The sequence below is a fragment of the Callithrix jacchus genome, chromosome 13, assembly GCF_049354715.1.
Source record: "Callithrix jacchus isolate 240 chromosome 13, calJac240_pri, whole genome shotgun sequence".
Lineage (NCBI taxonomy): Eukaryota > Metazoa > Chordata > Mammalia > Primates > Cebidae > Callithrix > Callithrix jacchus.
Genome location: NC_133514.1, coordinates 50121305 through 50146997, shown reverse-complemented (window position 1 = coordinate 50146997; position 25693 = coordinate 50121305). Strand labels below are relative to the sequence as shown.

Here is a 25693-nt window from a genome sequence, read left to right as displayed (position 1 = left end):
TATCCAAACACTGTGTGTGAAGAGGTGGATAATATGGTCAAATAATATTTTTTATAGGCTTTGCAATAAAACATTAAGATATTTTTTAAATTTTGCTTATTTTCTTCTTTAAAAGTTTCACAAATGAAGTAGAAATCTAATGACCAAAGAAGCACTTAACTACAAAGAAAGAATGTGTTTGCTCAAACAACATGCAACTTTTTTTTTAAGACCAAGTTTTGCTCGTTGCCCAGGATGGAGCGCAATGGTGTGATCTCAGCTCACTGCAACCTCCACCTCCCAGGTTCAAGAGATTCTCCTGTCGCAGCCTCCTGAGTACCTGGGATTACAGGTACGCACCACCATGCCCGGCTAATTTTTTTGTATTTTTAGTAGAGACAGGGTTTCACCATGTTGGCCATGCTGGTCTCGAACTCCTGACCTCAGATGATCCACCCACCTCAGCCTCCCAAAGTGCTAGGATTACAGGCATAAGCCACCACGCCCAGCCCTGCACGACTGTTATATTACATTGTAGAGACACCTAAGTGTGATGCAAATAGGGACTAAGTAACAGTTAAGTTATAAATTCATAAAATATGACTGTTTATCCATAGAAGCAGGACATAAAAATCAAGGAAATAATGATTCTCTTTCCAAAGGAATCCTTTAAAGTAAACTTTATTAATGGACCAAAGGATTCCTTTAAAGTAAACTTTATTAATGGACTTTAAAAAGAATTATACCTTTTTATTCATTTACTGAATAGCTGATCCATTTAACAAATATGAAATTACTGTTCCATTGAAGCCCTATAGGGCAAAGCCCATCACTAGCACAGTGGGCACGAGTTTATTTGCTGGAAGGGGGAAGGTGATAGTGAGTGCTGTCTCCTACCAGCTGGATCCTGTGCCGTGAACTTCAGTGCTAGCACATGTGTCCTGTCCACAGACATCCCTTGAAGGGACACTGCGTGACAGCAGAGTTTGACATGCTCAGAGAGCTACAGCAAGCCTACGATTGCTGAGAGATGGGGCATCTAAATCAGACTGGAGGGAGAGGGAAGGCAAATCAAGGAAGTCTTCAAGAGGAGGTAACTCAGACATTTTCAGGAATACACACACTATATACAAGAAAACACATTCACATAAAACAACTGACCCAAAACAAGCCAAGTTGGGCAGAGGCTAGCCTAGTAAGTTGAGAAAGAGAAAAGACAGAAAAACAGCTATCTGGGCCAGGCACAGTGGTTCAAGCCTGTAATCCCAGCACTTTGGGAGGCCGAGGCGGGTGAATCACGAGGTCAAGAGATCGAGACCATCCTGTCAACATGGTGAAACCCCGTCTCTACTAAAAATACAAAAAATTAGCTGGGCATGGTGGCGCGTGCCTGTAATCCCAGCTACTCAGGAGGCTGAGGCAGAAGAATTGCCTGAACCCAGGAGGCAGAGGTTGCGGTGAGCCGAGATCGCGCCATTGCACTCCAGCCTGGGTAACAAGAGCAAAACTCCGCCTCAAAAAAAAAAAAAAAAAACAGCTATCTATCATAAGTAATTAAACTTCATAAAATTATAACTTCAGAGATCAAGAAACACTTCAAAAAGTTAATCTTATAAAAGCTCATTTTACCTTTGGGATTTTTGCTCCTAGGTCTTGATACTGCTTTGGGTTTTTCAAGAAATTCACAAATTCCATGATCTCTAGCTTGGCCTCCTCACAGCCAGCCACATCTTTGAACTTCACATCAATCTCATCCTTTAAGACCTTCGCAGTGGTTTCTCCGACACTGAAGAGTCCACCCATCCCTCGGCCTGTACGGCCAATGCCAGCAGGCCCTCTTCTGATGGTGTAGAGCAAGAAGGCAATGATGAGCACTGTGGGCAACATGCTCAGCAGAAAAGAGCTGGGGACACAGGTGTAACACAGGTTAGGACTGGCTGCTCACATCCAGGTTTCGCATGTGGTACAAGGTATCAATATAATATACAGCTACATCAAGGTACACCTTCTGCACTTAATGCAAATAAGGGTAACTAGCAAGTGTTCTTCAAAGGCAACAGAATTCCCAAATGAGCTCCATGGCAACCAACTCTTAGAATAAATGGAGCATCTGCCCAGAATTAAGTGGGGTTACTAACATGGCCTCATTAAAGACAACCCTCAAAGAAGTTCTGACAAGAGAAAATTACCTAAAAATCCTGGAAAACTCTGTGACATGTAAACACAAATGACAGTTCACAGATGGGAATGCCAGTCTTTGATACAAAGGGGTTCTTTATGCTAAAATCCTACCGAAGGTCAATGCATTGAATGTTAATACCCCAAACCACTGCTTAATCAAGATAAGGATAAATGTGTAGAAAATGAAGTCCTGTGCGAAACTAGTGAGTTAACAGTTTTTTTAAAAAAATCTGGCCACACTGAGAAAGGCCTGTGTGAGAATGTAGTGTGTGTAGCCCTGCACCCAGGGACAGAATACAGTGAACCACAGGCAGCACAGTAAACAGTCTCCAAAATATTATCTTTTAAGACTACCCCTTACCCATCACTTTCAGCAATGTAGACAACAGGCACCCGATTTTCTCCTTCTATGCCCAATTCCTGCTGTAAAGTTTCCAGATTCCGTTCAAAGGTGTCCACACTGCCAATATTAAACCAAATGTATTGCTATAAAAACAAAAAAGCAAATATCCTAAGAATGAAGTGAAACCAAAAGGTTCAACTCACTAAAGCGTTCAACTTTTTAAGAATTTTTCAGAAATACTGAAATGTATAAATTAAAGAAAAACAATTAAAAAAGACTGGCTTTAATAATGTGATTAAATGTTACTCATTGAGAAGACCTGGCAACTCTCGGCAAATAAGCATTTCTTTAGCAGCAATATCTCAGTGGTTCTAAAATTATAAACTGAAAAAACATAATGAAAAATCTATTTGAAAATGTAATTCTTTCTAAAATAAATATGCATTCTTGGCCAGGCACAGTGACTCACACCTGTAATCCCAGCACTTTTTATTTTAAAAATAAAAAATATTTTTATTTTTAAAGAAGCGAGAAATTCTTCTCAGCAATGTTAGCTTTGTCAAACTGAAAAGTATAGAAATCTTAAGTGTGGCAGCCAGGGGTCCATGGTGGGGATAGATTTTTTAAAAATTCATTTCTAAAAAAAAATAAATAAATAAAATAAAATAAATATGCATTCTTGGCCAGACACAGTGGCTCACACCTGGAATCCCAGCACTTTGGGAGGCCGAGGCAGGCAGATCACCTGAGGTCGGGAATTCGAGACAAGCCTGACCAACATGAAGAAACCGTGTCTCTACTAAAAATACAAAATTAGCCAGGCGTGGTGGCGCACGCTTGCAATCCCAGCTACTCAGAAGGCTGAGGCAGGAGAATCGCTTGAACCCAGGAGGCGGAGGTTGCAGTAAGCTGAAGTTGCACAATGGCACTCCAGCCTGGGCAACAAGAGCAAAACTCCTTCAATCAATTAATTAATCAATCAACCAACCAACCAACCAGCCAATAAATAAGCATTCTTTTCCTCTTCTTCCATTTCCTAGGTATTTTAGCTCCCTATTCCCAAATTGAAAACTACTGTGAAACAGCGATAAGAGCTAATGTTTACTGGGTGTGTACTAAGTGCCAGGCATTGTTCTGAACCCTTTAGCTGCGTTAGTTCATTCAATCCTGAGGCCCATCCTAAGAAGCAGGTACCATTACTGGGGTGATGTTCATCTGAATACCGCACCACCACTGTACAACTGGTACAGATGTGCCCTGCTATCTATGCCAGGCACTCCCTCTTTATTCCCTAGAGCTGTGGAGCTTCAGTGGGCCCAGCAGAGGGTGCCAGGTCAAGGCTATTCTACCAACCAGCACATAATTATTTCTTATTGTACTTGTGTCCATTGACTATGAGCCCTGACTCTTCCTGTTTCCGTTCTACAGATGAGAAAACTTGCTCATGGTCACACATGAAATAAGAGGCTAGGATGTAAACCCAGAGAGTCTGGCTCCTGAACCACTGTCCTAACCACAATGTCACATTGCCTTTGCACAACCACACTGATGATAATAGCTCATATGTATGGAGTTTACTAGCTACAAGACTCCATTTCAAGCACTGTGCATATATTAGCTCCATTTTATTGCACAAAAAAACTTCGTTTCTCCTTTACCTTGCGATAATCTTTTTTTTTTTTTTTTTTTTTTTTTTTTTTTTAGTATTTTTAAAATCAAAACAGTAAGTCTGTAATATAAAACTCACTAGAGAGGTTGGGCACAGTGGCCAGTAATCCCAGCACTTTGGGAAGCCCAGGTTCTAGACCACCTGAGGTCAGGAGTCCAAGACCAGCCTGCCAACATGATCTCAAACTGTTTCTACTAAAAATACAAAAAATTAGCTAGGCATGGTGGCACATGCCCATAGGCCCAGTTACTTGAGAGGCTTGAACCCAGGAGGCAGAGGTTGCAGTGAGCCAAGATTGTGCCACTGCACTCCAGCCTGAGTGACACAGCGAGACTCCATTTCCAAACAAAAAACAAAACAATAAAACCCTCATAACAGAGCAACATGTCATCCCATATTCTTCCCACCAGTGTTACTGAGTGAGGAACATTACTCTGGTATTCCTCTCCACATATCTAAAAATAAAAGATGAAGAGTAAGTTTTATATAACAATATAATAGTATTTGGTAAATTGTTCACTGACAAAAATATAAAATTCACATGGTTACAAATGCCCAAAACCTGATTAACCACACAGGATGGAACATTCCCTAACTCAGCCCCTGCTATTATCTAGGCAATAGGCCAAATGCCTGGCTCCCATCACAGCGGTGTGAACCCAAGACCAGCAGCATGGTCCCACCCAGGAGCATGTTAGAAATGCAGATTCTCAGAACACAATTTAGATAGGAACCTTTGTGGAGGTGGAGTCCCAGGACTCAAGTTTTAATAACTTTCCAGATAATTCTCACGTACACTAAAATTTGAAAACCACCACTGACTGACCCTATCTCATTTAAGCATTAAGCCCTTCTTTACTGTCATAGAGAAGGTAAGCCATCTACAAGTCAAGAGTAGAACTGATGTGAGGCTAAAACCTGTGTGTGTGGAACACTGCACATGATTAATACTGCTGCTCCATTCACAGCAAGACACTGAAAATCTTATCTGTTTCTGAAAGCTCAAAACGAGAAGTCTCCAGTAGGCAGGTAATATACATTCTTTATAAAAATTCAGGATATGCACATATGGAAAGCAAAGGCATCCATAACCCCAATACTCAAACACAAACAACATCAGCATTTCAGGCCTGTCCCTCAAAACTGTACAATGTCATTTTTACACTCTTGAAATACAGTTTTGAAAAGAAGTCAATATAAACCTTAACTATAATATAAAAGAGAAATACAAAGAAAGCACTTTATATACAATGGTATAAATTTCAACACATAAATGCTTGTGCATGTCAACACTAGAAAACAAGTTCCTGGCAATGTCAAAATCGCCCCTAGGGACACACTCCCTCCAGGGACAACTGCTCAGCACGGAAACAGACAAGGAAGGAGGATTCTGTGTTAATCCAGTGCCTGGCATGGGCCGCTGGGTTCGTTCTCATTTTTTGCTACGTATAGACAATGTGTGAGAGGACATCGTTAGAGAGACATCTCACACACATCCCTACTCTCTCCCCAGGATTCCCTCCTAGAAGCAGAGGGATGGGTGTGTGCTTGCTTCACACACCGCTGAATACACATTGCCTACTGGCCTCATGAGGGAGTGCCAACTTAATTCCCAGCACTAAAGTCTGAGAGTAAATGCATGGTTATTAATAGGCATTGTATCATTAGGTAGATAGAATGGGGGGAAATCAAAACCATTAAAATACCTTTAGTAAACGTGACTGCAACACCAGAGCCCTGTGACTTTACAGATACTCTGATATTTGCTGACATGCTATTAGACAGATATGGTCACCATCACGTCTAGTTGTCCTTAAATGTTGCCCTGTCGAGGTGGGATGGCTAGAAAATGGTTAAACACAATTATCCTCGGGGAGCCTGGCAGGTCCTGGGAGCCTCAGCTTCATCTCTCCCCCTCCCCTCCAGAATTCCCTCAATGCATTCAGCTCGCTCTAGGGTCTCTGGAAGTATAGTCCAGACTGGTCAGAGAGGAAATACATATTATTTTTAAAATAGAAAATCAAATGGAAATTAAAATAATAGAGTATATCAAAAGGGTTGAGAGATGGTGGGAATGTTTTTAAACTAATTTGACAAAGCCTGTCTCAAAACATAGGCAACTGAGATTTTAATTTCTCTTCCTAATCAAACACCTGCTTCTCAGTCTTGAAAAGTCATAGACTGTTCTGGAATGCTGAAAACTGGGATTTCACTGTCTCCTAAAAGTAGTCAAAATAATTATCAGAAACAAAACAAAACACTGACCCAATCCCTCTGTCACTAATCCATAAACAACATGCCTGTTCCCACTGATGTTAGTGAAATCACCCCTGCCACATTGCCCAGTTCTGATATATCTGGTGCATATAACTTTTACAATGTGAGGCAGGTTTTTTCCTTTCAGCTTTAAATTTGAAAAGTTAATTTACAACCAATTCATATCAATTAATAAAATGATTTACCCCATCAACAGGAGTTTTTCCTGGTATAAAGTTCACTCGAACAAAACGCTTGTTGACGACTTCCAGTCTGTCTACCTAGAATTTTAAAAACAAATTCAAACATAAATTCAGAAAAAATACTTGAGATAGTCTTTTAAGCTCATTTAAAATACATATGATGTTTCAGCCATACAAGGAAAGAATAAAGAATCAGGTAAGGATGCCCCCACGTTTCTACCTCTAACTGCGGAAGCTCCCAGGCACGGCCCCTCCCAAAGGGGGCCATGTTCTCACTTAGGGGCTGTGCTGCCCAAACCACATCCTTACACATGTAGGTAACCCTACATGACATACAAATTCCCTTCTGCCTGTTTTTAAACTTTAAAAATGGTCTTGTTGGTGGGCCTGGTGGCTCACACCTATAATCCCAGCCCTTGGGAGGCCGAGGCAGGCAGATCACAAGGTCAAGAGATAGAGACCAACCTGGCCAACATGGTAAGACCCCAACTCTACTAAAAATACAAAAATTAGCTGGGTGTGGTGGCATGTACCTGTAATCTCAGCTACTCAGGAGGCTGAGGCAGGAGAATGGCTTGAACCTGGGAGTCGGAGGTTGCAGTGAGCCGAGATTACACCACTGCACTCCAGCCTGGCGACAGAGCAAGACTTCATCTCAAAATAGTCTTGTTTTATATATAAGTATCCTTCTACCACTTTCTTTTTCCCTCCAACATTGCGTATGTGAAGTCTACACAAGCTGACACTTCCATGCTGCAGGGTATGCCATGCTATGACGACATCCAAGTTACTGATCTATTCTTCTATTAATAGACAGCTAAGCTTTTACATATTTCTCACAAACAATGCTGTTATAAACATTCCCATACCTACCTTCATGGGTACATCTTAAAAAAATTTCTCCAGGATACATACCTATAGACACACTAAGGCTGGGTTGCAGGGTATATGGATCTTCAGCTTTACTAGATATTGCCAAATTGCTCTCCAAAATGGCTCCCAAATTAACACTGTCATGAGCAAAATATTACTATTGCTCTATAGCACACAGACTATTGCTCTACAGAACCTACCAACATTAGGTAGTATAAGACTTTTTAATTTTTGTCACTCTATAAATATAAAACAGTTTAAGCTTGTTTAATTGAATCTCTTAATTATACAGGATTCTTTTTTTATTTTTATTTTTTAAGACAGGATCTCATTCTGTTACCCAGGCTGGAGTGCAGTGGTCTAATCATCGCTCACTGCAGCCTCAACCTCTCTGGGCCTAAGAGATCCTCCTACCTCTGCCTCCTTGAAACTACTGGTACAAGCCACCAAAAGTGGCCAATTTTTTTGTATTTCTTTGTAGAGATGAGGTCTTCCTGTGTTGCCCAGGCTGGTCTTGAACTCCTACATTCAAGTGATCCTCCCACCTCAGCCTCCCAAAGTGCAGGAATCACAGGCATGAGCCACCATGGCTGGTCTATGTAGGATTCTTAGTAACACTGTTAAACACCACATCCCAAGGACTATAACTGATTTAGGAGCACAAGCCCTCTGGGATGTGCTTACTTCCCACCGCTTGCTTCGTCAGCAAGTCTTGGAGGCAAGAATGACAAACAGAAAGCAAGGGAGCCCCAGAGCAATCCCAGAGGGGCTGGAATCAGGGAGCAACTGTTCTTAAAGGCAGTCTCTGTCAGAGAGGAATGACTGGCAGTGCTCTGCCCCACAGACCCCTGCAGGGAGACAGCAGACTGATGCCAAAGAGCCAGAGGGTCAGGAGGAGCTAGAGTTATGGAGAAGCCGCCTCGAGGACCTGCCATCCCATTCAGAAGGACAGTTGCAGCCCAGTCCCCACACGATAAGCACTGCTTCTGAGCAGCTTCTGAGTGGGAGTCCCTACTACATCTGAGAGTTGCACATATAAGATCCTCACTTTCAGGTGGGTGCCGTTGCTCACGCCTGTAATCCCAACACTTTGGGAGGCCAAGACGGGAGGATCACGAGGTCAGGAGTACGAGACCAGCCCGACCAATGTGGTAAAGCCCTGTCTCTACAAAAAATACAAAAATTAGCCAGGGGTGGTGGTGCACACCTGTAATCCTGGCTACTCAGGAGGCTGAGACAGGAGAATTGCTTTAACCCTGAAGGCGGAGGTTGCAGTGAGCAGAGAACGCATCACTGCATTCCAGCCTGGGCAACAGAGAGACACTCCGTCTCAAAAAAAAAAAGGCCAGGCACGGTGGTTCACGTCTGCAATCCCAACACTTTGGGAGGCCATGGCAGGCGGATCACAAGGTCAGGAGATCCAGTACAGCCTGGCTAACATGGTGAAACCCTGTCTCTATTAAAAAGACAAAAAACTAGCCAGGTGTGGTGGCACGTGCTTATAGTCCCAGCTACTCAGGAAGCTGAGACAGGAGAATCACTTGAACCCAGGAGGTGGAGGCTGCAGTTAGCCGAGATCGCACCACTGCACTCCAACCTGGCAACAGAGTGAGACCTCATCTCAAAAAAAAAAAAAAAAAAATTCTCACTTTCATGAGACAAACACATTTCAAAATTCTGACTAGATAAGAAGACTCTGGGAAGATAATGGCATAAGGAAGCACCAGGAACCCATCTCCCTACCCACAGAACAAAGGTACAGGGAGGATCTGTCTGATGTAAATATTTTTGGAAATCGAGTCCACTGAAGGTTTGCAACTTCCAAGGGAAACATAAACTGAAGTTAACCTGTCAACTTCAGCTCTCAGCACAGTAGCAGCTCCCCATCTGAGTAGATAACCATTTCTTACTCCTTACCTTTCTGTAAACCTTTAGAACTCATAATTCTTTACACTACCTCAGTATTAATACTGCCTTACTTTATCCATTTCACAGATGAAAACCCAAGTATTAAGAAGTTAAGGAGTTTCCCAAGGCTACACAGCAGGCCTAATCCTTGTACTGCATCAATTCTAAGACACACATTTTTCATATTTTAACATCAGAAATGGAGATCCATTTTACAACTCGATGGCATGTCATAATTTCATCAGCATCTTATTAGATTTGTCTTAGTAACCATGTGTCTTACAATCAATAGCATCTTAAAGATGTTGAAACATGGCCTTACTTATTTCCCACTGGTTGTGGCGAATACAGTTCCACATGGGCAAGCCCAGACAGAGCAAGTGCAGGGACCATGTGCCCACCTGGCCATCCCTTAGAGCCCCATCTGCTCTAACTTGACACTCTCTCATTAGCTACCAAATCCACCGGTGACTAAACACAGTAAAGACCCACAAAGAGCCCAGAGAGGCTGGCACAGACAGCACAGAGAAGAGGCAGCTGAGGGCACATGAGAAAAGGGCACAGAGGACTGCCAGGACCAAAGTCAGAAGCAGTGGTTCCAAAACCTGGTTCTAGGAGGTAGTGAAATAAAAGGATTTGGGGGTAAATGTGGGGATACCACGTAGAAACATGAGTTCCCTGGTTGCAGTAGTTCTCAGCATTAGAAAAATCCGAGTGAAAGTAACGACTTTACAACGGACAAGCCAGGTTAATCTGCTGTCACTTCTTTGGTCTAAATCTGCTGGATTTCACCTTTGAACCACAACAGCCACCAATCCCATCAAATACTTACTACTCCTTTTGAAAGATAGTTATTGACAAAGTCCTTCCAAGTGATTTCTCTCCCGGATCTCTTGAACAGGAAGTAAAACATGACTCCACCCCAGAAAAGAGCAGTCCAGAGGAAGTACATCCTGAAATCCTTGTCGTCCCATGGAAAGTCACCCTGGGCAGAGAGCGAGACAGGTTCTGTGAAGAATGAAAATTCCACAATATGATCTATCCCTCCAACACTAATAATGCCTCCCAATCTTCTCTGGACCACCACTGTAACCTCAAAATTCACACACTATATAAGATCAAACCTTCTGGAACCTAGACCACCAGTGAGTATCATCTTTCTTGCCACTTCGTTTTCCTCCACCACCTCCTCCTCCTCCTCCAGAAGAGCGTGCGGTAGCAGCTGGCTTTGATTCTGTTAATAAACAAAGAGCACACACTGGAACACACACTGAAGCACAGCAAGGTTTCAGCTCTCTCAGCAATGTCTTCATCTATACCGTTTAATCAAAAGCCTTACTGCAGAATACACTGTGTTGGCTGATCAGTTACTAAGTAAAGCACTATGAGGAGGAAGACAAATACAAAGCTTACCAATCAGGGAGGCTCCCAAGGGCTATACTTGTATCATCTCATGAAATATGCACAATAACCCAAGAAATTATAGGACTGTTATACCCATTCACAGAGGGAGAAAGTATAGCTTAAGTAACTTGTTGGATAAAGTGTGGCAGTGTTAGGGGACAGTGAATAAGCGACAGAGTTGGGATGCAAATTCCTCAGTCCCCACTCAAAGTTTAAAAGTATGTACTATGGAACCACTAGCAAAGATCTTTGAAGGAGTTTTGGTAGCCAAAGTTGTAGGCATTTTTGGAGCATATTTTTTGTTTAACAAGATGCACAGAAGCCAAGATTTTAGGCAAACAATGAGCAAGAAATTTCCCTTCGTCTTGAAAGTTTATTACAAATCCACTGAGATGTCTGGAATGTGTGGAATCAGAGAGCTAGATGAAAAAAATGGTCGGAGAGCAAAAATTAAGATCCAGTCATCACATTCAGTGTCCCATCTAAGCTGTGTGAGACCTTTGGGAGAAGAAGAAAAGATGAGTGTACTATCCCACTGTAGACTGTTGGCGGTCCCACAGAACATGCTGCTGAGTCACAGGAACTTCCAGCCTGCCTTGGCCTGCAGTTTCCCACCCACTATACAAATTCACTGCTTCTTGTTTGTTGCTTTTCTTCTTATATTTATTGTCAAAGATTAATGTTTCATAAAGAAATGACCAAGGAATGAAAAGAAAAAAAAAAAAGTATGTGCTAGCCAGGCATGGTGGCTCATGCCTGTAATACCAGAATTTTGCAGGGGCCAAAGCAGGAGAATCCCTTGAGCCCAGGAGTTCAAGACTAGACTGGACAACAAAGCAAAACCCTGCCTCTACAAAAAAAAAAAATTCAAAATTAGCCAGGTACAATATGATCTATGGTCTGTGAGACACAAATCTCACAGCATGCACCTGTGGTCCCAGCCACATACGAGGCTGAGGCAGGAGGATCACTTGAGCCCTAGAATTTGAGCCTACAGTGAGCTGTGATTGTGCAAAGCAGGAGAATCCCTTGAGCCCAGGAGTTCAAGACTAGACTGGACAACAAAGCAAAACCCTGCCTCTACAAAAAAAAAAAAAATTCAAAATTAGCCAGGTACAATATGATCTACGGTCTGTGAGACACAAATCTCACAGCATGCACCTGTGGTCCCAGCCACATACGAGGCTGAGGCAGGAGGATCACTTGAGCCCTAGAATTTGAGCCTACAGTGAGCTGTGATTGTACCACTGCACTTCAATCTGGGCAACAGGAAGACCCTATCTCAAAAACAACAGCAACAACAAAACAAAACAAAAGTAAGTACTCCCTTTCCTACTTCCCCCAAAGTATACATTGTTTACAGTTTCTTCTGCAGCAAAGCCCACGGTTTTGACAAAAAGCTAAAATTACATACCCACATAAAACTAGTTGCAGGAATCTGAAATGAGTCAGATGATGAACTGTGTCCCCCAAAATCCTTATGGGAAAGTCCTAGTCCTCAGAACCTCAGGACAAGGACTTATCTGGAAAAAGGTTTTTCACAGAGATAATCACATTGAGACAAGGTCATCAGTGATCCCTAATCCAATGTAACTACTGGTCGTATAGTAAGAGAAAGTTGGACACGGACAGGCACAGAGGGAAGATGATATGAAGACACCGGACAGACAACCATCTAAAAACCTGGAAGAGACCTTACCCTCCTAGCCCTCAGAAGGAACAAAATCTGATGTCACCCTGAGCTTGGATTTCTAGCCTCCAGAACCACAACATTAAATATTTCTGTTGATTAAGCCACCCAGTGTGTGATACTTTGTGACAGCAGCCCTAGCAAACTGATACAGTCAATGATGCCAACATCTTCCTTTCTTTTGCCACTTCTCCATCTCTCAAAGACCAACAAATACACTTTTTTTTTTTTGAGACAGAGTCTCACTCTGTCACCAGGCTGGAGTGCAATGGCACAATCTCAGCTCACTGCAGCCTGTGCCTCCCGGGTTCAAGTGGTTCTTATGCCTCAGCCTTCCGAGTAGCTGGGATTACAGGCACATGCCACCACGCCCAGCCAATTTTTGTATTTTCAGTAGAGATGGGGTTTCACCATGTTGCCCAGGCTGGTCTTAGACTCCTGACCTCAGGTGATGCACCCACTTCAGCCTCCCAAAATGCTGGGATTACAGGCATGAGCCACTGTACCCAGCCCAAATACACTTCTGATGTCTTCAGTGACCATGAAGCAACCCCTCTAGTGTAACAGCCTCCTGGTCATCCTCAGTGGCTATGTGACATGTGGCTTCATGACACATTCACTCCTCTGTGCTGCACATGAGGAGCTCCTACACCTGTGTCTTAAGTGGAGTCTGAGACAGGCATGATGTGCAAAAGCCTCAGCACCCGAAGTGAGGCCCAGGACTGGGAAACAAGCAGTAAGCGCACCACTAAAGCTGTGCAAAACTCCGCACCACTCAGGGAGAAAGGAATGCCCACACAAAAGGCACCCAACAGTTCCTATGGGTTATCATTACTTGGCCCCCACACCAAGACTCAAAGACTTCCTAGCAGGCACTGGGAGAACTGTAGGGACTACTCCAATCTAGAACCCCGGGGCTATCACCAGCCCACACCAGCGCTTCTCCTATCCTGTGTCCCCTGGCTGTCACTCCTTGGCATTCTTTGGGGATGTATTTATCTCTCCAACCAGATGACAAGAACATTTAAAAACAAGGACTGAGGACAGGTGCAGCTGTCATGCCTGTAATCCCAGCACTTTGAGGCGAGTGGATCACATGAGATCAGGAGTTCAAGACCAGCCTGGCCAACATATTGAAACCCCATCTCTACTAAAATTATAAAAGTTAGCTAGGCGTGGTAGCACATGCCTGTAATCCTAGCTACTCGGGAGGCTGAGGCAGGAAAATCACTTGAACCCAGGAGGCAGAGGTTGCAGTAAGGCAAGATTGCACCACTGCACTCCAGCCTGTGCAACAGAGCGAGACTCCTTCTCATAAAAAAAAAGAACTGAATTATAGTTTTCCTTATATTTCCCTAAAATGCTAGGATGCCAGTTGAATACCAACATATGCAACACATGGTGCTAAATGCTACCACCCTCATGAAATGGGCACAGGAGGCTTGGAGCTCACTTGGTCGGTCCCCCAGGTACCCAGCTCTAAGAAAGTCTCTCTGAATCCCTAAGGTGAGGTAATGCTCTGAAGAGCAATTTTTAAAACACTGCCCTAAACACAGTATGTATCAAATTGCATGTATTAGATTTCTAAGACTTTTCTCCCTGCTTTAAATTATGTGCCAGAATATACCAAATATTCTTAGTTTGACTAGTCAGTATCTCTAAAGTGGCCTTAAATTACCTCAGTTTGCAAAATGAAAAGAAAATATCAACAGAAAATTAAGATTAAATGAAACATAAGGTCTGTAGAATTTTATATGTACTTGCAACCTACAGCTTCACAACGGACTTACTGTGACTTTCTTTCTTTTTATTTATTTATTTTTGAGACAGGGTCTCTCTGCTGCCCAGGCTGCAGTGCAGGGGTGCCATCACAGCTCATTGCCAGGCTCAGGTGATTCTCCCACCTCAGCCTCCCAAGTAGCTGGGACTACAAGTATATACCACCATGCCTAACTAATTTTTTGTATTTTTAGTAGGGATGGGGTTTTCACCACATTGCCCAGGCTGGTCTTGACCTCCTGGACTCAAGCAATCCACCTGCCTTGGCCTCCCAAGGTGCTGGGATTACAGGAGTGAGACACCATTCCCAGCCTGATAACACTTTTCTTTGTTCAGTGGAAACGATCACCATCATATATGAAGGGAAAACACAAAATTCAAATATAATCTTGTCAAAAGGTACCTTTTTTTTCTCCCATAACTTCTTTAGGTTCACTAGCTTTTTTTCCATCTTTTCCATTAGGAAAGTATTTTTCAAATCCTGTTAGAAAAGGAAAAAAAAATACGTATCTTCAAACTAAAATTCATCAGGTTTTGGGTTCATTTTGTTTTCAAAGCAGCTGATGCATCATTAAAAAGCACAAGTTGGCCAGGCGTGGTGGCTCATGCCTGTAATCCCAGCTCTTTGGGAGGCCAAGAAGGGCGGATCACCTGAGGTCAGGAGTTCAAGACAAGCCTGCCCAACATGGCGAAACCCTGTCTCTACTAAAAATACAAAAAATTAGCTGGACGTGGTGGCAGGCGCCTGTAATCCCAGCTACTTGGGAGGCTGAGGCAGGAGAATACTTGAACCCAGGAGGCGGAGGTTGCAGTGAGCCGAGATCACACTACTGCACTCCAGCCTGGGCAACAAGAGCAAAACTCCATCTCAAAAAAACAAACAAAAAAAGCACAAGCCAAAAGCAGAACATTTCTTGTGTACAGCACATCAAAGTCTAAATAAGAGTTCACAACCCGAAGTGTTAAAGGAAAAAGTCTCCTTTTTGAATACCAAATGTGTTACATTTGAAGATGACATTATCTTCAACGCTGTAATCAGAGAGAAGGTAGGAGGCAGAGAGGAATTGGTTACAGAAAGAGAGAAGACCCAACCTAAGAATGTAGAACACTACGGCCACACCTAAGCATTTACCTTTTGGCGGTCGAGAACAGAATCTTTGATAAGCAGCAATTACATCTGTCAAAAGAGAATTTCTGCTGTCCCTTGCTTGAGTTGTAACATATCGATAAAGCTGAAACATCGCATAAAAATAAAAGAATGGTTATATCAAGATAAAAAATTTAAAAGAACTTCATTTCCTGGTCATAAAGTAGGTGAAAGATCTCTCTCTTCCACAGGTGGCTACAAAGTAACACAGAATGACTCTCTCATTGGGGACTAAGGTTACCTAACACTAGGCCACTATTTCAGCAAAAGAACCAGGGCACATATATTATTTTCCAGAAAACAAGAATATTTCAAAATCAGACATAATATAAAATTACAGTCCAGTTATAATTATGTGACAATACATTCACTTTGATGATGTTTGTTTAATTTGTAGCACTCAAAAGAGAAACCCTGGCCAGGCACAGTGCCTTTCGCCTGTAATCCCAGCACTTTGGGAGGCTTAGGCAGGTGGATCACAAGGTCAGGAGATCAAGACCATCCCAGCCAACACAGTGAAACCTGGTATCTACTGAAAATACAAAAATTAGCTGGGTGTGGTGGTGCATGCCTGTAGTCCCAGCTACTTGAGAGGCTGAGGCAGGAGAATCAATTGAACCAGGGAGTCGCAGGTTGCAGTGAGCTGAGATCGCAACAGTGCACTCCAGCTTGGCAATAGAGCAAAACTCCAACTCAAAAAAAAAAAAAAAAAAAAAAGGATAAAAGGACAAACCCTGACATGGTAAAGTGTGCATGTGTGCTTCATGCTGACTCATTTGCAGGATCCATTATACTACAAGGTATTTGCCTGAAGTTACAGACCAGTGCTGCCTTTAAACATAACACTAAGTGTATCTTAGTTCAATGATATAAGTCAGGGCCCATCATCACTGATAATCCTTATGCCAGCAACATTTTCTAAAGATATCTGATATATTGTCATGCTGGTGAAAATCATATTAATAGAAAGTCCCACTACAGATACATTTCTGCTTTATATAACATATGTTGCTAAAAAGTTGTTTGTAAATACAGTCTAGGTAAATCAAAGCATAATGTAAACAAACTGAAGAGGCTCTCTATTAAACTCTTAGTTGCACAATTAAAAGCAGTCGATGTCAAGAGGCTTTGAGGAGATATATTCCTATCAGGCGGTGAAATGTTTAAGTAATCGTACCCTTTTGCAAAGTGAAAATTTTCACCACAAGGGGAGAGGAAGGTAAGTGGCTTTTAAATAGAGATGGGAATGTGTTTTGTTTGTTTTTGAGACAGGGTCTCACTCTGTCACCCAGGTTGGAGTGCGGAGGCACAATCTCAGCTTATTGCAACCTCCACTCCTGGAGCCCAAGTGACTCCCCCACCTCAGTCTTCAGAGGAGCTGGGACTAGGGACATACACCACCATGCCTGGCTAATTTGTGTATTCAGATGGGAATGTTCAAAGTGAAGTGTATACAGATTGACATCCATCATCGTTTGCCTCCTTTATGGTTAAAACATCACAAAACTGGCCAGGTGAGGTGGTTCACACTTGCCATCCCAGCACTTTGGGAGGCTGAGGCAGGAGGATCACCTGAGGTCGGGAGTTTGAGACTAGCCTGGGCAATACAGCCAGACCAGTTTCTATTTTAAAAAAATAATAAAACTATAATTATAAAAATTACAAAACCAAATAAAACCACCTCATACCCACTATAATAAAAAAGACAGACAAGTGTGGGTGAGGATGTGGAAAAACTGGAGCCTTGTACACTGTGCTGGTAAGAATGTAAAATGGTGTAGGCACGTTGGAAAACAGATTGACAGATCCTCAAAATGGTCAACGTATAGTTACCATATGACCCTGCAATGCCACCCCAACCAAGGAAGCTGAAAACACATATCCACACAAAAATACGCACACAAACGTTCAGCACCTGATGAACAGATAAAATGTAGTATACCCATACAAGATAATACCAGTCACCCAAACAAAGGAATGAAGTACTGACACACGGATGAACCATGAAAACACTGTATTAATTGAAAGAAGCCAGACACAAAAGGTCACATATTATGATTCCATTTATATGAAATATCTAGAATAGGCAAATCCATAGAGAGATACATTAGTGGTTGCCTAGGGCAGAGGGAATGGTTATAGAGAAATGGAGAGTGATTGCTAATAGTCACAGGGCTTCTTTTTGGAGTGCTGAAAATGTTCTGGAATTAGGACAGTGATGATGGCTGCACAACCTTGTAAATATGTTAAAAACCAATGAACTGCACACTTAAGATGAAGAATGGTTTGTGAATAAAAATGTCAATAAAAAAAAAGAATGAGATGATTTAACTTCAAATAAATATACAATTCTACACAGCAAAAAAACAGGACAGGAACACCAACACTGTTTTCATCTCAGTGCAATACTGGCTTGGGAGACTTTGGAGCTTATGTTTTGTTACACTCTCCCCAACCACCAGAATACTTGGCCTATGAAATAACCACTGGTAACAGGTAAGAAGGCAACATAAAAGAGTTTTTTCCAATGCCAAATCCATTAAGGGTGTAGATTAAAATGAAATGTTATTCAAGTTAGACAAGTCAACAGATCCAGGCCAAGTCAACAAATCCAGGTGCTGTCAAGCACTGGGGTGTCCAAAGGGGAATCAGAGCCAGTTCCAAACCCCTAAGAAGCACAGAAACAAAGCGGAGAAAGTCATGGGACAAATCAGTTACACTATGGCATAACAATATCACAAAACAAAAGCTCTAAGTACAGGGAACGGGAGTGGCGCAGAAGTAATATGAAGAAGTAATATCACCACATCTTAGTCCTTTCTGTTCTGCTAGAACAGAGTACCTGGAGCTGGGTAATTTACAAAGGTTTATGTAGCTCACAGTTCTGCAAGCAGGGAAGTAGGAGAAACAGGGTGCTGGGCTTACAGTGAGGATCACATGCTAGGTCAAAACATGGCAGGAGAAGGTGTTACATCAAAATATGGTGAGAGAAGGTCAATGGCAAAGGAGTCACATGCCATGAGGAAGTTCTACTTCATAACCACCTACAGTCCCTGACACTAAGCCAGTCTCCCCACAGCTCACAGAACTCACGTACTACCTTTAGAATAGCACCAAGACACTCTTGAGGGCTCCGCCCCCATGGCCCAAACACCTCCCACTGGGCCCCACCTCTCAACACCCCCACCCCTACCGCAGGATCAGGAACAAATTTCAACATGAGTTTTGGTGAGGCCAAACTCAAACCATATTCAAACCATATTACCATATAAAGCAAGTCTTTATATCACCATGAAGTTTAGTATAGAACTGGGCACTGTATGCACTCCATAAATATTGACTGAGAAGCCCTTTTCAGGCTCTATTTACAAACTGTGTTGACATGGAATATCCGTAGCAATAACTGTGACTGAATTTAACACTGGGGTTGTATTCTATAAAGAAATCATCAATGAAACTTTTTTTCCTCTGCATATCTAATCCAAGCTCTGCGTGTCTGTCACTCAAGGACTAATGTGAGAGACTAATTCACAAAATTTAAGTTGAGAGCACCTCATTTTGGAGCATTAGCCTTTATGTTTAACAAGAGCACTTTTCAGTTGCTTTATCATCGATCTTATTTCTCTGGGCACACCAGAGAACTGATCTCTCAATACATCAGAATCTCTTCCCCAGGAACCTCACCATGAATGCAGTACTTCTGTCTCTGTCAGTAGCAAGAACATAAAAGGAAAACCTGTCCTATCAGACTTGCTCACAGACAGCACAGTAATGCCCAAGTGTCACCAGGCAGATCTTCAGAGAGTACCAGAAAGTATATATCAGTCCCCCCCAACCCCATCAATCAGCTATAGCTGTGAGCACAGAGGACTTTCTTATATATCTGAATGAGATTCACAGGGACATAGTGTCACTCAAAAGGAAGACCTTTGGGTAACACTTCTGACATAAAACTGCAAGTTCACAATGCAGATCCCTACCTGGAACTGCATGTCTGAGTCCAATATTCACTAGTGGCAAAAGAAAAGGGGTCAGGCTGGGTGGGATGACTCACTCCTGTAATCCCAGCACTATGGGAGGATGAGGTGGGTGGAACACTTAAGGCCAGGAGTTCCAGACCAGCCTGGCCAACATGGTGAAACCCTGTCTCCACTAAAAATACAAAATTTAGCCAGGCATAGGGGCGGGTGCCTATAATCCAAGTGACTCGGGAGGCTGAGGCAGCAGAATCGCTTGAACCCAGGAGGCAGAGGTCGCAGGAGCAGAGATGGCACCACTGCACTCCAGTCTGGGTGCCAGAGCAAGACACTGTCTCAAAAAAAAAAAAAAAAAAAAAAGAAAAGGAATCAAAGCTTCACAAAACAGGGAAACAGATACAATGCAGGAAGATGAAAAAGGAGAGGCAGCCTGGTATGATCACAGGGAAGAAATTGATCTAAAACTGACAAGAGAGCCTCAAAGAGTAAAAGTCATATATTGCAGGCACTATTATTCTCCCTCCCCCACCCATTTTTTTAAGAGACAGGGTCTGACTGTCACCTACGCTGGAGTGCAACAGTGAAATCACAGCTCACTGGAATCTCAAGCGACCTGCCTTGGCCTCCCAAGTTGCTGGGACTACAGATGTGAGCCACGGAGCTGAGATAATTTAAGAAAAAAATAATAATAAAGATAGAAGCCAGGAGCTGTGCCTCAGGTCTGTAATCCCAACACTTTGAGAGGAGGAAGTAGGAGGATCACCTCGGTCCAGGAGTTCGAGACCAGCCTGGTCAAGATGGTGAACCCCATCTCTCCAGAAATTTTCTTTTTTTTTGAGACAGAGTTTAACTCTTGTTGCCCAGCTGGAGTACAATGGTGCAATCTCAGCTCACCATAACCTCCACCTCCCAGGTTCAAGCAATTCTCCTGACTCAGCCTCCTGAGTAGCTGGGATACAGGCATGCACCACCAGGGACTAATTTTGTATTTTTAGTAGAGACGAGGTTTCTCCATGTTGGTCAGGCTGGTCTCCCGACCTCAGGTGATCCACCCACCTCTGCCTCCCAAAGTGCTTGGACTACGGGCTTAAGACACGGCGCCCCGCCCAGAAATTTTTGAAAAAAACCACAGTGGCTGGGAGCAGTGGCTCACCCCTGTGGTTCCAGCACTTTGGGAAAACAAGGCAGGCTGATCACCTGAGGTCGGGAGTTCATGACCAACACAGAGAAACCCCGTCTCTATTAAAGATACAAAAAAATTGCCGGGCGTGGTGGTGCAGACCTGTAATCCCAGCTACTTAGGAGGCTGAGGCAGGAGAATCATTTGAACCCGGGAGGTGGAAGTTGCCATGAGCTGAAATTGTAGCACTGCACTCCAGCCTGGGCAACATGAGCAAAATCCATCTCAAAAACAAAATCAACCTCGGTGCTGTAGTCCCAGATAAGCAGGAGGCTGAGGCAGGAGGATTGCTTGAGTTTGAGGCTGCAGTAAGCCATGTTTGAACCACTGCACTCCAGCCTGGGCGATGAAGCAAAACCCGTCTCTTAAACAAATAAATATTAAAAAACAAACTGTAGAGATGAGGGTCTGCTATGCTGCCCAAGCTGGTTTCCAACTCCTGGACTCAAGCGATTCTCCCGCCTCTGCCTCCCTAAGTGCTGTGATCACAGGCTTGAGCCCCTGCCCAGGCCTACCACCCCTAACAGTGAAGATGCTTAGCTGACTTCCTCAGGGGCGCTAGGCTAGCAGGCCAAGCCAGGTTCCTGTGGCCGACCCGGGGACCTCAACCACCACCCGTACACCAGTGCAAGGCTGAGGAACCGTGTCACCAAAACAGTGAGCGACTAATCAACACGTGAACCTTTCCTTGAGACAGATCAAGGCCACGGTTCTGTTAACACACTATTATGTCAGAAACACATTAGGTCCCGTGTGTCTCTAGAGGGATGGCTACCAACAAAGAGCCTCCTGCTGGGAGCAGGCCCTGATATGCAACGAACACAGAGTCCCTGCTCTGAAAAGGTGACATTCTTAATAATAATATACTGCCAGTCCTGGAATGCCAGCAGTGGCCCCATTCAACAGACGGAAAGGAAACACGGAGGCTCAGAGAGGTTAGGCAGCCCGACTCCAAAACCTGTCCTTTAGACAACATCGTCCTCGTGCTGCTGACTCAAAATCGCAGACGCCTTCGTTCTGTGCTCCCGGGCCACGAAAGCGGGGACAAGGACGGCTACCAAGTCGACATGTCCTTCTAGGCTTCAGCCGCCCGGGTGAAGCTCAAAGACCCGGCTCCACCGGAGCGGCGCGTTTTCTACACTCGAATCCCACAGACAGGGTAGGGCGCGAACCGGCGCTCCCGGGGCCCGTGGAGAGACAGCGCGGAGCGCCGGGGCCCTCGACAAGGACGGCCCGCGTGCGGCGGGAGGGCGGGGGCCGGTGACCTTGACGCCCTCTCTCCCGGGCCGGAAGCGGGCCTGAGGCCGGATGGAGGGCGCTGGGCGCCCAGGCAGGACTCACCGTCCGGAGGCACGGCCGCTCGCCCGGGCCCACGCGGCCAGGCACAAGGAGCAGCGGAAGGCCGCGGGGCCAGCAGCTGCCCCGGCCCCACAGCCGCAAGCAGCGCTGCGCCATGGCCGCTGGCGTGGCCTGCTTGGCCCCGGGAGCTGCGCAGGCGCGGGCGGGTGGCGACTGGCGGCCTCGGGAAGCGGGCTTGGCTCGAGGAAGGGCCACCAGGCAGCACCGCAGACCCGCGGCTCACGGCGGAGCCCACGCTCCCGACGCGGCGTCCCTTCCGCCAGCCCAGTGCCAGCGCGGTGACGTCGGCGTGTCCTCTCCCAGGCCCGCCTCAACCTCCGCGGGGGCTGGAGGCGGGGCAGAACGGGAGGAGCGTGGGGGGTGTGACTGGAGGCGGGGCCGACGGAGCAGCGTGGTGGGGCGTGACTGAAGGCGGGGCCGAGGGAGGACAGTGCCGGGCAAGCGGGAGCTGGAGGAGGGGCGATAGCGAAGCGGGGGCGGAGCCAGGGAGAACTGCGGAGGACCGGCGGGAGCTGGAGGAGGGGCCGAGGGAGAAGCGGGAGCCGGGCCGAGGAAAGACGGTGGAGGGCGAGCAGGAGCTGGAGGCGGGGCCTATTGCGTAGCGTGAGGGGCGTGGCTGGAGGCGGGACCGAGGAAGGACCTTGGAGGGTCAGCGGGAGCTGGAGGCGGGGCCGATAGTGAAGCGGGGGCAGGGCCGAGGAAGGACAGTGGAGCGCGAGCAGGAGCTGGAGGCGGGGCCGACGGAGGAGTTTCTTTGTGGTGGCTGGAGGCGGGGACGAAACGGAGACGCTTGAATGTGAACTTGGGCTGCAGGGCCTGGGCAGCCGGGTGGGTCGGCCAGGAGGAGCTAGGGGGAAGTAGCGGAGGCCTCAGTGGTAGCAGATGGAAAGACCCTCCAAGCGCCAGCTCTATCATCCGCGTGGTGCTAGGCTCCGCAGACGCCAAAGCACACGTAACTGACCGCTGGGAGGGCGGTGCGAAGACTCACAAGCAGCAGGGAGTGTTGGGGCTTTGCCTGTTCGCTCTAGGAACCCTGTCTGGGAACTGGTTCTCGGAGGGCAGGTCGAGTATTCGAAGTAGTGGAAACTGCACATTGTTTCCTGTACCGTGTCAGCGGAGTAGAAAAGGAGAGGACTTTGAACGGAGGTAGGGGATTTGGGGTTTTTTCTGAGACGGGCTGTCACTCTGTCGCCCACGCTAGTGACACTAGACCTCAGGCAAAGTACAGCAATCCTTGAGAGACAGGATGCAAACCAGATGAGTCCTATGATTACCCCAATAAAACACTAAGAAAGAAAACCAGATACACCATCATACTATGCTCACACAAAAGAAAATTGAGTAGACAGATTTTAGGGCAAGGATATTCCAACAAAATTAATTTCAGGGAAAACACTATCACTAAGGATGAAGAGGATCAGGTTTCTTTTCTAGAGACAGCATCTCTCTGTCACTTAAACTGGAATGCCAAGTTGCAACCATAGCTCACTGCAGCCTCCAACTCCTGGGTTCAAGGGATCCTCCTGCCTCAGCCTCCCAGGTACCTTGGACCTCAGGCACTCGCCACCACCCTCGACTTTTTTTTGTTTTTTTTTTTTTTGTAGAGATGGAGTCTCACTTTGTTGCCCAGGCTAGTCTCAAACTCCTGACTTTAGCAATCCTTCTGACTCAGCCTCCCAAAGTGCTGGGATTACAGATGTGAGCCACCCACACCTGGCCAAGAAGGATTTTTAAAATTACCATTATTAAAGGGTCAATTCACCAACAGGATATAACAACCGTAAACATATTTGTTCCCATTAACAGAAGCTTAAAATACATGGAGCAAAGACTGACAGAACCACAACTTCCAATTATATTTGGAGATTTCAAATCCTTTTTTTGATAATTGACAAACAATTAGGAAAATAGTATATAGAAGACTTAAATACAATCAACCAACTAAATCGAATAGACATTCACGGAAAACTCATAACAAGAATACACATTATTTTCAAGTTTTCATGAAGCATTTATCAAAATAAACCATATTGTAGGCTATAAAAATGTTGAAAGAAATCATATAAAACATATTTTCTAACCACAATGAAATTAAATTAGAAATCAATATCAGAAATAGGCTGAGGTGAGAGGATCACTTGAGCCCAAGAGTTCCAGACAAGCCTGGGCAACATAGAAAGACCTCATCTCCAAAAAAGAAAAGAAAAAAAACTAGGCAAAGGAAATGAAGAAAAACCAAAGAAGAGAAAGTAGATAGAGCAAAAATCGATAAAAGTAAAATGTAAAAGAGAGAGAGAGAAATGAATGAAATCAAAGGGTGTTTCTTTGAGAAGATCAATACTCAGACCAATCAGGAAAAAAGAAAATGACACAAATTGGCCTGGTGCAGTGGCTCATGCCTGGAATCCTAGCACTTTGGGAGGCCAAGACAGGCACATCACCTGCAGTCAGGAGTTCCAGCCTGCCCCAAATGGTGAAACCCATCCCTACTAAAAATACAAAATTAGCGGTGCGTGGTGGTGCATGCCTGTAATTCCAGTTACTCTGGAGGCTGAGGCAGGAGAATCACTTGAACCCAGGAGGTACAATTGCAGTGAGCCAAGATCGTGCCGCTGCACTCCAGCCTGGGCAAAAAGAGTGAAACTCCACTCAAAATAAAAAAACAAACCCCCATCTCTACTAAAAGATACAAAAATTAGCTTGGGATGGTGGCAAGCACCTGTAGTCCCAGCTACTTGGGAGGCTGAGGCAGGAGAATAACTTGAACCCAGGAGTCAGAGGTTGCAGTGAGCCAAGATCGTGCCACTGCACTCCTGTCTGGAGTGTGAAATTCCTACTCAAAAAATAATAATAAATAAAGACACAAATTACCAATACCAAGAATGAGAAAGTTGACATGACTTCAGATTCTACATGTATTAAAATAAAAATAGAATATGATATGCCAATGAATTTGACCAATGAACTGCGCAAATTCCTTGTGAAATGCAATTTACCAAAGCTCACTTTTAAGGTAACCCAAAACGTCCTACGTGTATTAAAAAAATTGAATTTGTAGTTAAAAACCTTTCCATGAAGGAGACTCCAGGCCTGGATGGCTTAACTAAGTAATTCTACCAAGCATTTAAGGAAGAAATAATACCAGTTCTAAAGAAATTCTTCCAGAAACTTAATGTGGGGAAATACTTCTTAATTCTTTCTATGAGACCATTACCCTGATATTAAAACCAGACAAAAACATTACTGAAAAAAAAAAACCTACAAAACAAAACACTATACAGGCCTATATCTCCCGTGAGTATAGTTGCAAAAATTCTCAACAAAATATTGGCAAATCAAACAATGTATAAAAAGAGCTCTACACCACAACCAGTGGGATTTATCCCAGATATGAAAGTCTTGTTCAACATCAGAAAATCAATGAATGTAATCCATCACATCAATAGACTAAAGAAGAAAAATCACATGATCATATCAACAGATGCAACAAAAAAAAAGCATTTGACAAACTCCAACACCCGTGCACGATTAAAATTCTCAGTAAACTAAGGAATAGAGGGGAACTTACTCAACTGGATAAAGAATTTTTACCCCAGCACTTTGGGAGGCCTAAGTGAATGAATCACTTGAGGTCAAAAATATAATACCTGCCTGGCCAACATGGTGAAACCTCATCTCTACTAAAAATACAAAAAAAAAAAAAAAAAAAAAAAAAAATTAGCTAGGTGTGGTGGCGCGTTCCTGT

At 44.3% G+C, this 25693-nt stretch overlaps 1 protein-coding gene across 4 annotated transcripts in view; it reads right to left on the bottom strand.

Annotated features, from left to right (window-relative positions):
• Window positions 1-22189, bottom strand: part of AFG3L2 (AFG3 like matrix AAA peptidase subunit 2) — a 48522-nt gene extending 26333 nt beyond the window's left edge. For 3 of the 4 annotated variants that reach the window (XR_013525698.1, XM_002757031.7, XM_008979440.5), the window contains exons 1-8: window positions 21931-22189; window positions 15418-15517; window positions 14689-14766; window positions 10537-10646; window positions 10245-10397; window positions 6635-6709; window positions 2522-2646; window positions 1609-1882 (exon numbers count right to left, since the gene is read on the bottom strand). Coding sequence is in view for 3 of the 4 variants with exons in the window: in XM_002757031.7 (XP_002757077.1) it covers window positions 1609-1882; window positions 2522-2646; window positions 6635-6709; window positions 10245-10397; window positions 10537-10646; window positions 14689-14766; window positions 15418-15517; window positions 21931-22044 (1029 nt within the window). In the remaining variant the exon portion in view is untranslated. Of the gene's footprint in view, window positions 1-1608; window positions 1883-2521; window positions 2647-6634; window positions 6710-10244; window positions 10398-10536; window positions 10649-14688; window positions 14767-15417; window positions 15519-21930 lie in introns of those variants that run through there. The other variant, XM_017963835.5, reaches the window with a different exon arrangement.
• Window positions 22190-25693: the final 3504 nt, after the last annotated feature.